This window comes from Schistocerca gregaria, chromosome 6 (assembly GCF_023897955.1).
Source record: "Schistocerca gregaria isolate iqSchGreg1 chromosome 6, iqSchGreg1.2, whole genome shotgun sequence".
Classification (NCBI taxonomy): Eukaryota; Metazoa; Arthropoda; class Insecta; order Orthoptera; family Acrididae; genus Schistocerca; species Schistocerca gregaria.
The window spans coordinates 349,816,170-349,829,084 of NC_064925.1; the positions used below are offsets into that span (position 1 = coordinate 349,816,170).

Genomic DNA, 12,915 nt, shown 5'->3' on the forward strand with positions numbered 1-12,915 from the left:
TCCTTCCTTGTGGTGGTCAGACGTGTTCGACTGGAGCTTGACAACGAGTGTATCTGCCCTCACCTTCCTGTGGAACCCAACATCGGGCCATTGTCTCATCCAAATGCTCTACAAATATGGCCAATGCACGATTCCACTAGCTGGCCAAATGCAGATTCACAATGAGGCCCCTTTTAGTCACTCTGATGTCGGAATAACGCTGAATCACGAGTACCAGTGTCCTTCAGTGACCAATCAGCATATCAAGCTGGTCACGCCTCCTCTACATCCTGCTACGCCTGATAATAACAGTAAACATGAACAACCTTAATGGACCCAGGTGACCGGTTACTCACCACACAGAGACGTGCAACTGGTAATTCATTTATTTGAAGACGATTGTGTAATTCATTTATTTGATGACGATTGTGTACAGCGATGCACTGACATACCACAATGTCTTCTATGTGCCTCGTTTTCTTTGTTAGGCAGTATATCTGAATGGCGTCCACTGTCAAGTTTGTGAGCGAAATTGCCGACGTTGTAGTAAGATTCACTAGCATCATTAATACACATGCACATATGTAAAGTTACATTTACCTCAATATACCGCCGCACTGGACTAACACTTCACGACTGAAATGAAATGTCGTGTGGCTATGGCCTCCCGTCGGGTAGACCGTTCGCCTAGTGCAGGTCTTTCGATTTGACGCCACTTCGGCGACCTGCGCGTCGAACTTCACGACTGGGAGAACGTTAATGTGGCATGGCACAACGAAAACGCTATTACAAAGACATTACTGTGGTATAATGTGCCGTAGCTGAATTATCGTACATTAATATAAATAATAGTAGAACATTTTATCATATAATGTGTGACTGTCTCTAACTTTTAACCGACTGGTAAGTGGGATGCCTTGGATTGCTGCCCCTTCCGTTTATCAGGATATTAGAAAATGATCTAAGTTCTAAAATATACAATAGTGCACAAATAACAAATGACAGCTTCAGGTGGTAATATATTAATCAATCTGTCAAAGTCGTGGACCAAGCTCATTGAGTATTTTTGTATCATTCGTAAGATTATTATGTGACATGTTGAAAACGGCGACATTCATCAACGCCTGAGCTGTAGCCACCAAAGCTCTACTGACTGCTCAGAGAGGTCGTGTGATTTTCTCACTGCCCTCTGTTGTCGCAATTTGGCACTTGATTTTAGAGAGTGTAGGCAGTCTTTTGTGGTTTCTGCAGGGTTGTTCCGGGCAGCCATTTCGCAGAGTGGATCGGCCCTCGGCGGAGACCACATTGCGGACACGAACCGCGAGATCGCCTTCTGTATCGGCGCGGAGCTGGGCCTGCAGACAGAGGATCCTCAGGAGCTGCTTACCTTCCTGCAGTCGGCGGAGATTTCTTCGCTATTCACCACGGTAGGCCACTGACAGCTATTCCCGTATCTCTGCACTAGGTAACCCCAAATACTCTAAAGAATCTAACACCCATGTACAGCTTCAAGTTTCAGGTCACTTTACAACTGAGTTATTGAGATAAATATTTAATGTTAAGCATGTAAACGAGAGCAGTGACAGAAGTTTAATATTATGTGTAGAGTGTGCTGGAAGTCCATAACTGCTCTCGTTTACGAAGTGGATAATTTGCGTATTCCAGCTCAGTGATTTACGCAACCTCAAGAAATATTCACAGTTTCTGACTGTAATACATCTCTTACGGCGTTAAACATTTCACATAAGATTACACTGAGGTGACAAAGTCATGGGATACCTCCTAATATCGTGTCGGACCTCCTTTTGCCCGGCGTAGGGCAGTAACTCGACATAGCATGGACGCAACATACTGCTGGAAGCCCCTTCATAAATACTGAGCCATGCAGCCTCTATAGCCATCTATTATTGCGAGAGTGTTGCCGGAGAACGATTATGACCACGAACTGACCTCTCGAGTATGATCCCCAAATTTCGATGGAGATCGTGTCGTGAGATCTCGGTGACCAAACCATTCATTCCAATTGTCCAGAATGTTGTTCAACACCATATAAATTTCAGCGTTGTTTGGGAACATGAAGTCCATGAATGTCTCCAAGAGGTCCCCAGATAGTCGGACATAATCATTTCCTATGAATTATCGGTTTAGCTAGACCGGAGGACCCAGTCCATTCCATATAAACACAGCCCTTACCTTTATGGAGGCACCACCAGCTTGCACAGTGCCTTGGTGACAATTTATGTCCATGGCTTCTTGGGGTTTGCGCTACATTTGAACCCTGCCATAAGCATTTACCAACTGAGATCCAGACTCGTCTGACCAGGCCACTGTTTTCCATGGGTTTAGTGTCGAACCGATATGGTCACGCGCCCTGGGGAGGTGCTTCAGGCGATGTTGTGCTGTTAGCAGAGGCAGTCGCGTCGGTCGTTTGCTGCCTAAGCCAATTATCACCAAATTTGTCTCACTGTCCTAACGAATACGTTCATCGTTCGTCCCCCATTAATTTCTGCAGTAATGTCACGCAGTCTTGTTTGTTGTTACCACTGACAACTCTACGCAAACACCACCGCTGTCAGTCGTCAAGTGGAGGCCTTCGGCCTCCACGTTGTCCGTGGTGTAAGGTAATACCTAAAATTTGGTATTATCGGCGTTTCTTGTCACTCTGCCTCTCGGAATATTGAATACCCAAACGATTTCTGAAATGGAATGTCCCATGTCTCTTTCTTACTTCTCTCCGCATTCAAAGTCTGTAAATTCCCGTAGTGGGACCATAGTCACGTCGGAAACGTTTTCACATGAATCACCTGCGTAAAAATGACAGCTCCACCAATCCATTGTCCATTTATACCTTGTGTACGTGATACTACTACTTTGTGTATATGTGCTTATGGTTATACCACTGCGTCTGCTACCTCAGTGTATGAGTAGGTTAAGAGACTATTTTAAATTTTTATATTTGGACAATTTTGACATGTAAGTTTGAAAATCAAATTTTTGTAAGCCTTTAGTAAGTTTGACCGTGTTATTGTTCCCCGGCTTATTATACAAATTATGTAACAGTGTTAACTTTATTTTAACCCAGAAGAAAGTTAAGGGGCATTCTAGATAGCTCATGCAATTTTGTTGATACCATCCTCTTTTGACGAGGAACAAATTCTTATTGGTGTTCAGTGTTTAAATACTGGTGCTGCTACCGCGTTTGTAATACATAAATGATATATAAATGATATTCAGTCTCTCACTGGCAGGACAATGCTTTACGCTGATGAGTCATCTGCAAGCCTGTAGGTGATATTAGCAAATATTAACTTTCTTCATTTGATGAAAAAATGAAGCAAAAATGTACTCCCTGTTTTGAAATACAGACAAAAATGGTTCAAATAGCTCTGAGCACTATGGGACTTAACACCTGAGGTCATCAGTCTCCTAGAACGTAGAGCTACTTAAAGCTAACTAACCTAAGGACATCACAAACATCCATGCCCGTGGCAGGATTCGAACCTGCAACCGTAGCGGTCCCGCGGTTCACGACTGGAGCGCCTAGAACCGCTCGGCCACACCGGCCGACGAAATGCAGACATACTTAATACTACGACAGATATAAATTATAACATTTTTATTCTGCGACAGCAACTGATATTGTTTATATAAGAATATACAGCCTACAGTTGCAGGTTAACTTTATCGTTTACCTAGGTTTCAACGTTAATAATAACGCCTTCTTCATAACATAAATTATTATTTAAATGTTTGCCTAAAACAGGCCACGTTTTATAAAGGAAACGCAATTTGACAAAAGGCCTAATAGAGCTAAGAGAAAATGGCGTTTTAAATACGTTTCCGGCTTGTTGCAGTGGTATATCAAGAGAAGCTTTCCATGGCGCTCTGTGTAGTTCACAGTTAACAACATGGGTCACCAACCTTGGGTAGGAGTTGACATCTGAAGGACATGAACAACAACAGAGTTTCTGTTAAATTAAACAGTCAAAATTTGTCTATCATTTCTCGCTAAACAGTCTATAACTTAGGGACGAAAAAAAGCTAGACACAGCATTTATCATTCTCACTAACAATACAGTAAGGAAAAAGGAAATATAAATGTGAATGTTCATATTTCCGAGTGTTTCATGTGGTTCAGAAATTTAATTCAGGAGCACATATTATATATATTCATAAATGATTGGGATTTTCTGAATTTTCATGTAATTGCTGATTTTGGTTGATTGGTTGACTTGGAGGAGGGGACCAAACAGTGAGATCTTCGGTCCCATCGGACGACGGAAGGTTCAATAAGGAAATCTGCCGTGACCTTTCAAAGGAACCATCCTGGCATTTGCCTGAAGCCACTTAGGGAAATAACGGAAAATTTAAACAGGACTACCGGACGCGGGTTTGAACCGTCGTTCTCCAGAATGCTGATTTGGGGAAAGCAATTACTTTTCATTCTTCATATTTTTTGAGATAAATCGAGAAAGTGTCACAAAATATTCATCGACCAGAAACGTGCTGTAATGATTATATCTGTCCCCCATGCTCTATAATTCATGTAGGTTGCTCATTAGGGGAAAAAAGCACGTTAAAGAGAATCTAACAGAAGGCTTTATCTCTAATGAGGTGTCTTTGATAAGAACCTTTTACAGTTTAATTAATACCAGCATTTTCAAATATAACACTGGTACCAAAAGTAGTCTCCACTATTCATAATTTTGTCATGCACTTGAACTGAGACCAGCAGTAGAAATATTTGACCGCCTCCCTTGTACATCAAAGGTTGCTGCAGACAATGAAAATTTTGTAAATGAGTTGCTTGATAATATATTTTGTGCTTCACAATATATTTTACTGACTTAGAATTTCAGGATGGATAAAATAGGTATATGTTTGGATTACACTTGTGAATTTTTTGATAGATTAAGATTTAAAGATAAAGAATAATTATTTAAGTGAGCGGCCTCTAGCCATGTTTTCACATAAATATTCAACAGGTCCGACTGGTTTTCTTATACGTCCTTCAGAGAATACCAGTTCGCAGTAAATTGTTGTATTTTTGTTCTGCTGTTCAAATAACGGCTAGTTCTCAGCGGTCTTCTGTGTGGTGTTGATCTTTTACATTGTGCCATAATACCGTTGTATTAGCCTTTTTCACTGAACTGAGAACCTTGCATTCGTTACAAGAATGATAGGTATTTTCTCTTACATTTCCAAATAAATCATTCTTACTGAACGAGAATTAAGTAACAATTATTGGCAAAACGATTATTTTGAAAATTAGCCAGACTTTGGAAGTATCATAAGAAAACATCTGACAAATTACAAACTATGGAACATCACTGAACCACATTCAAAGGTTCGTGCAGTAACAGCCCACTGTAAGAGCAGAGATTTGTGTAATGACAATGAATCGAAGAAGCTACAAATTTATTTTTTTAATGCTGACCTACGCGTCTCATCCGTTCATCTCAGCATCTGATCGGTACCGATGTCCAGAGGCAGGTGATGGTCGGGGTAGTAACACGAAGATACGATACACGCAGGTATACTAATGATGAAACAACAGTAAACAGGGAAGCGTTACGTTCTCTGTAATCAACGAAAGACATTCATTTGTCGGTTTTATCTCTGTGAAACACAACAGTAGGAGATTGTTGATAAAGGTGACAAAAGAGAAATCTGTCAATAAATAGTCGCGCGGAGTGGCCGTGCGGTTTGAGGTGTCATGTCACGGACTGCGCAGCCCCTCCTGCAGGAGGTTCGAGTTCTCCCTCGGGCATGAGTATGTGTGTTGTTCTTAGCGTAAATTAGTGTAAGCAGTGTGTAAGTCTAGGGACCGATGACGTCAGCAGTTTGGTCTATTAGGAATTCACACACATTTGAACTTTTTTATAAACAAATAAATGAAATATTTCCACATGTTCAGAGAGGTAGACTAGTGTGTACATTTAAGAAATATTTTGACGGGTAACTTCTTGTCATCATCAGACAGTCTTAACGGCGTTCGCTTCTGGACACATCCAATGACCGGACCGTCACAGTATCAAAACAGTTGATGTTGGTTTATTTACCACTAGAAGAACGTAGTGCGTATTACTGGAAGGAAATTGTTCCCATGAATTAGCCATTTTATTTTTATGTGTTTTTGTGGATTTCAGAGTTGTGGAGTGGGCTTCATGATCGCCATAGAGCCTGAAGCGGAGGGGGCATTCATGACGGCGGACCACAGCAGACTCGGAGCGTGGGCTGTTGCAGGCAACTATACCCCTATGCCACTGCTTACCGGCGTTACCACTGGCGAGTACAACCTACAGCTGCAGAATGGTAAGTGTCACAACCTGTCCTTCAGGTGACTCAAGGCTCTGTACTAAGAAATAGACTTGAAAGTGGTGATGAACTAACACACTCTCCTAGGGTACCGCAGATGACGTCCTGCTATGTCATGAAAGGGCACATACACCGCAAGTCACCGTACGGTGCGTGGTAGAGGGTACCTGCTAGTCATTTCCTTTCCCATTCCATTCGCAAATGGAGCAAGGTAAAACTATTATCAATCATATGAGCCCTAATTTCTCGTGTCTTTCTTTCGTGGTCCTTACGCACAGTGTGTAGTAGAGGCAACAGAGTCCTGCTACAGTCAGCTTCAAATGCCGATACTGCAAATTTTCGCCATACGTTCCTCGAGAAGAACGTCGCTTTCCTCTCAGGGATTCCCATTTGCTTACCCGAAGTGTCTCGGTAACTTAACGGTAACAAATGTAGCAATGCAGCAGCCTGCCTCTGAATTGTTTTGATATCTTTCTTCAGTCCGGTTTGGTATGGATCTCTAATTCCTAAAATTCTCCCAATAAACCGAAGTCTATCTTTAGCCTTCGCTATCACAGTTCTCACAATTTCGTTCCATCTAATATCGTTGAACAACGTTACGCTCAGATAATTAAACGATGTGTCAAGCAGGACACTTCTAATGCTGTATTCGAACATTACAAGTTCATTTTTTTTTAATACTCGTCCGCATTTTCCACTTTTAGAGCAAGCTGCCATCATCACGCCAACTACACATTTTGTCTAAGTCATCTTGCACCTTTCTACAGTCACTCAACGCCGACGCATTACCGTAGACCACAGAATCATCTGCAAACAACCGTAAATTGGTTTCCTTCCAGATCCGGCAAATCATATATGTATATAGTAAACGACAGTAGTCCTGTCACACTTGCGTGGGATACTCTGACGGTACCTTTGTCTCTGATGAACACACCGCTAAGGATGACATGCTGGGTTTTGTAACTTAAGAAGCGTTTGAGCCAGTCACACATTTGTCAACTTCTTTCACATGCTCCTACCTTCGATAATTCCCTGCAATGGGGCATCGTGTCACATGCTTTCTGGAAACGTAGTGAAACATCCCCTTAGTAAAATTTATGAATTACTGTGCTGATAAACCTCTTACATTATTTGATTTTCAAACAGCTGAGCAGAACTGAACAGACCTTTCTCTCTTTACTTATTCTGATCAACACTAAACTGACACACAATGTTTTTAGCGCAATGCAATCTGACTTTCAATAATCTCTACAAAAGAATGGCTCTGACTAACAATAACCTTTACCTTTCATGAATCACTTACCTCGCAAAAATCTTTGTTACTCGAATTACTGCAATACAGCGAGCGCCAATACTGCCAGCTAAATAAAAGATTCTAACTACTGAAGGTACTAACTACTGATAGGCATAGTTAGCAAATGAAAGATTTTGATAGAGAACAAACAACGTATTTACCTTAATAATGTTCAAAAGTTATATATATATATATATATATATATATATATATATATATATATATATATATATATATGAAAAAAGTTCCCTGGTATCCAAAATAACTACAATAATCATACAGATTTTCCTATTTGTGCGTGTAAAATGTGCTTGCATCAGGAGTAATTGGTTTTGTTACATAAAAGCGCTGAAAGTATCGCGCTCCGCCTTTTCCTACATAGAAAATGCAATTTGCATTTTTAGGCACAGAAAAGACACAATACACTAACACTATATGATGTGCGGTTTCAGTCACGTGCAAAACATGTAAACAAATAAAGAACAAACAAAGAGAAGTTGTCGGCTCCCAGTTCCTCTCTTATACATTCGTCTCTCTGCCATTGTTACCAATACTCTAATTTACTACTTCATTTACGTACATTAGCAAAACTACCGAACTGTAGTTTTTATAGAGAGCAAAACTACATGCAGACCGGGTTTTCCTCTATGTATCACTCGCTAGTCGATCATGAAGAAAGGAAGTAAGATAAAACGAAAATTACCCATCGCTGAGAGTAGGTGTAGAAGAACAGGGAGTTCGAATGTAACTTAGTGAGTACGTGATTGCCATAGTGTACCTTTTCTTCTCACAGATGCGGGAGGCGAGCCCACCATCGCCGAATCTGTACTGGAGCAGCTGAACTCGGACTTCGAGGCGGCCATCGACTTCGTGCTGCGCCTGGGCGACATCGAGTCGAAGCGGCAGGCAGCGGCCGCCCTCAGGGAGTACTACTTCGGCAACGTCACCAACATCACGGCTAACAACACTGTCCAATACGCAGCTGTGAGTACATACGTAACGCAGCTAACTAAACAAGAATGTCGGTCTTAAACTCGGTCGCATGATTAATGCTTTCGCTTCGCCTTGTCTCAGATGATGACGGACCTGAACAACGGAGAGCCGGCAGACACGACGGTGCGACTGCTGAGCACCACGATGACACAGCCCATCTTCTACTACCAATACGACTACACGGGGAAAAGTCCGGTCGACTTGCCTGGTGAGTGAGGGGCAGAGCTGGTTCATTTGTCGTTAACATACGAGTGTACTATCGACATATTGCATGGCAATAACTTAACTCTAACTCCTCTCGAACAGGCCATTAAGGCCCAAAGGTACCGACCGGCCGCCGTGTCATCCTCAGCCTACAGGCGTCACTGGATGCGGATATGGAGAGGCTTGTGCTCAGCACACCGCTCTCCCGACCGTACGTCAGTTTCCGGGACCGGAGCTGCTACTTCTCAATCATGTAGCTCCTCAGTGTGCCTCACAAGGGCTGAGTGCACCCCGCTTGCCAACAGCGCTCGGCAGACCGCATGGACACCCATCCAAGTGCTAGCCCAGCCCGACAGCGCTTAACTTCGGTGGTCTGACGGGAATCCGGTGTTACCACTGTGGCAAGGCCGTTGGCATGGCAATAACTTAATCGCTCAAAAAATGTTTGGCACTACCGCCAATGAAAGGTTCCTTCATTAGGCCTCAGAAATGATGAAATTTCATTTGTGATCCTTGTAGGGTCTTCCCCCTCGATGCTTATCGGGTGCCTAGAGGATGTTGCATTCTCGGAATGCTACACAACAATTCAAACAAAAAACTGTATTAGTTTTATTTCTAGAAAGCAAACTAACAAAACTTTTATTACAGCATATGTCGCTAGCGAGAGACGACATGAAATCAGTAACGTTCTCGGTATACACAAAGTCCAAGTAAGCACTTGATACGGATCACGACAATCTGATACTGTAGCACTAATTCCGCTGCAGACTGGGGCGATCTCAGCGGCCGAGGCTGGCAAAAGCGACTTCTTCCTGGTGTCGCTCCTGGCGCGGCCCGATTCAATTCCGCGCACCATTGGCCGACGTTTCCTCACCGCCTACTATGTGCTTGCGTTCCGAATCTTCGCTCCGGCGCTTGTGGTTACGCTAGAACAATGCTGGCCGGATTCCATACACTCTAAACGTCGTTCAGTGATCGACACGCATTGTGCAACGTACTGCTCCTCTGTAATGTTAAACTGTCAAATCGGTACAAATAATGGTTGCGAGCTTCGCTGTGATCTGTGAGACAGGGTTAACATTAACCTTCCACTTTACCCAATAATTAAAGCACGCCGTATTTGCGTAAACAGAGCGACGTAATTAAAGCAGTTAACTGCTCCCATGAGACAGAAATCTTTGAAGACACTGATCCTTTGCCCGACGTCGCTGTCAACAACATTAGGCCTGTGGCCGCTGTTTACCACTTATGGCTCGTACGTACCCCAAGCAGTACATCATGGCGACGTGCACAAAGAAATTGGGCAACAGAATAACTCGAATGGAATCTACATCAACGGTAGAATAACAATTAGATAACAGCAGTACTAAGATATAGGTTGGGTTACTTGGGGGAAGAGACCAATCTGCGAGGTCATCGGTCTCGCCAGGTTAGGGAAGGACGGGGAATGAAGTCGGCCGAGCCCTTTCAAAGGAACCATCCCGGAATTTGCCTGGAGCGATTTAGGGAAATCACGGAAAACCTAAATCAGGATGGCCGGACGCGAGATTGAACCGTCGTCCACCCGAATGCGAATACAGTGTGCTAACCACTGCGCTACCTCGCCTATTTTTTAAGAAGCTTAACTACGCATAGAGCAAGGAGAGGGAATGAGGCATTATCATTGTGAGTTACCGTCATACACACAGACTGTTTTGAGAACTCAGGACAGATCAAAATCAGCAGCATTATTCCCTTCTATAGACTGAAAGGCGTGAGAAGATTTGTAAGAAATTACATGTATTAGCCTTTTAAGGCAGTGGCGTTCGTCGATGGAATATTAATGTTCCGGAGCAGAAGTCCGTATTTCAACCCCAACATCAGTTTCAAGCTAGGAGTCAATATGATTTTTCGTGTGTATTTTAGGAGACAGTAAGGAATGGAAACGAAGTAGGCTGGTGTAAATAGATTACTTTCGATATGAGAGACTGTCGCTCCTGAAGATAGAAGACGTTTCTCAGCAGATCCAAGAATACGTATAAATACTGCAGGTCATCGCAGCTCAAGACTTTAAAGCGATCAAATATAGAGAAGAAATTTCTTATTCTGCAGGTGCCACGCACACTGCCGATCTGGACTCCATCTGGCGAGCGCCCGACCAAAACCTGGACCCTGACTCTGACGAGCAGAAGGTGCGCACCACGGTCCTCAAGCTCTGGACAAACTTCGCCAAGTACCTGTGAGTATTCGCTGACACACTGCACAACTTTTGTTGGCTAACTACGGCGTTACCATACTTTGTGGACAAACTCATTGTCTACAGGTGCATCCAGGACTAGCAATAAAAACTTACTCGTCCGGGGTCGAATCTCGTCGCTGTTTAAATTTTCAATACAAATCATTACCAATGGAGGCCGACTACTTCCTCCATAAGTAGTCATTCTCGTTCTGCCAACAACTTCTACGTTCTACGTTCCAGGCAATGTTCTACGAGTCTGGGCGTGGAATGTCAGTAGTTTGAACGTGGTAGGGAAGATGGAAAGTCTGAAAATGGAAATGCAGAGGCTCAATCTAGGGTGGAGGGCCGACAGAGGTTCAGGGCACTCTCTTGTCCTTGCGGTGGGGAACTGCCCATAAAGGCGGAAGAATCATGCAACAGTCAACCGCATGAGGATGCAGAAGGAAATGGAAACCATTGCATTAACGACACATAACGTGTATCCACCGAATATGTGACCTGTAATCGAAAAAATGTCATGATGATCCCTCCAATGGCAAAAGTTTCCAAATCAGTCCCGAATTCCGATCTTCGGAAGTATGCTGTCAGGAGGAGGTGAACATGAGAAAAACATTGAATAACCAACGGAAGGATAACGTTCTATGAGTCTGGGCGTGGAATGTCAGCAGCTTGAACGTGGTAGGGGAAAAATGGAAATGCAGAGGCTCAATCTAGATATAGTGGTGATCATTAAAATGAAATAGAAAGGGGACAAGGATTTTCGATTAGACGAGTGTACGGTTATATTCACAGCAACAGGAAACAGTATAACGGGGACAGGATTCGTTATGAATAGGAAGGTACGGTGAGAGTGAATTACTGTGAACAGTTCAGAAATACGGTTGATTTCAACAGAATCCGTAACAAATCGAGAGAGACGACAGTTGGTAAGGTATACATGCCAACGTCGCAAGCAAAAGAGGAAGAGATACAGAAAGTGTATATGAATATTGAACAGCTAATTCAGCACATAAAGGGAAATGGAAATTTAACAATCACGAGGGACTGGAATGGGGTTGTAGGGGAGGAGAAGTAGAAAAGTTTACGTGAGAATATCGGCTTGGCCCTAGATGCGAGAAAGGAGAAAGACTAATTGAGTTCTGCAACAAATATCGGTGAATAATAGTGAATACTCAGTTCAGGAATCATCAGAGGAAGAGGATACCTGGCAAAGGACGGGAGATAACGGGTATATTTCAGCTAGTCAGGTAGATAATCTGAAACCGGATACTGAGTTGTAAGGTGTACCCAGGAGCAAATATAGACACTGAGCACAATTTAGTAATGATGAAGAACACGCTGAAGATTACGAGACTAGTCCAGAAGAGTAAACACCCAAGGAAGTGGGATACGGAGCTACTAAATAATGAAGAGATATGCTTGACGTTTTCTGAAGCAATAGATACTGCGATGATGAATAGGTCAACAGGCAGTTCAGTTGAAGAGGAATGGCCTCTCTAAAGAGGCCAATCACAGTAGTTGGAAAGAAAAACGCACATACAAGCAAGATAGCCACGAAGGAACCATGGATAACAGAAGAAATACTTCAGTTGATCGATGGAAGAAGGAAGTACAAAATTGTTCTGAGAAGTTCAGAAATACAGAAAGAAAGTCATAGGAACGAAATATGTAGGAATTGCAGGGCAGCTAAGGCGAAATGCCTAGTTGGGAAAATAAACGTTTGCCGGAAGAACTGTTCAGCTAATAGTGAATTTAAAACAGCCTTCTGTGAAATTGAAAGCAAGGGCGATAACGTTTAGAGTGAAATGGGAGTAACAATTTTAAATTCAAAGGACAAAGCGGATAGGTGGAAACAATTTATTCAACGCTTCTTTCAGGGAGGGGATTGGCCTGGTGTCCTAGAAGGAAC

At 42.8% G+C, this 12,915-nt stretch overlaps 1 protein-coding gene and 1 pseudogene across 1 annotated transcript in view; one reads left to right on the forward strand and one right to left on the reverse strand.

Annotated features, from left to right (window-relative positions):
- Positions 1-12,915, forward strand: part of LOC126278409 (juvenile hormone esterase-like) — a 52,501-nt gene that overhangs the window by 33,959 nt on the left and 5,627 nt on the right. Inside the window, exons 6-10 of the mRNA XM_049978516.1 lie at positions 1,231-1,406; positions 6,129-6,294; positions 8,385-8,575; positions 8,666-8,792; positions 10,880-11,006. Coding sequence (XP_049834473.1) covers positions 1,231-1,406; positions 6,129-6,294; positions 8,385-8,575; positions 8,666-8,792; positions 10,880-11,006 — 787 coding nt within the window. The remainder of the gene's footprint in view (positions 1-1,230; positions 1,407-6,128; positions 6,295-8,384; positions 8,576-8,665; positions 8,793-10,879; positions 11,007-12,915) is intronic.
- On the reverse strand, positions 9,085-9,203 carry LOC126279220 (5S ribosomal RNA; annotated as a pseudogene).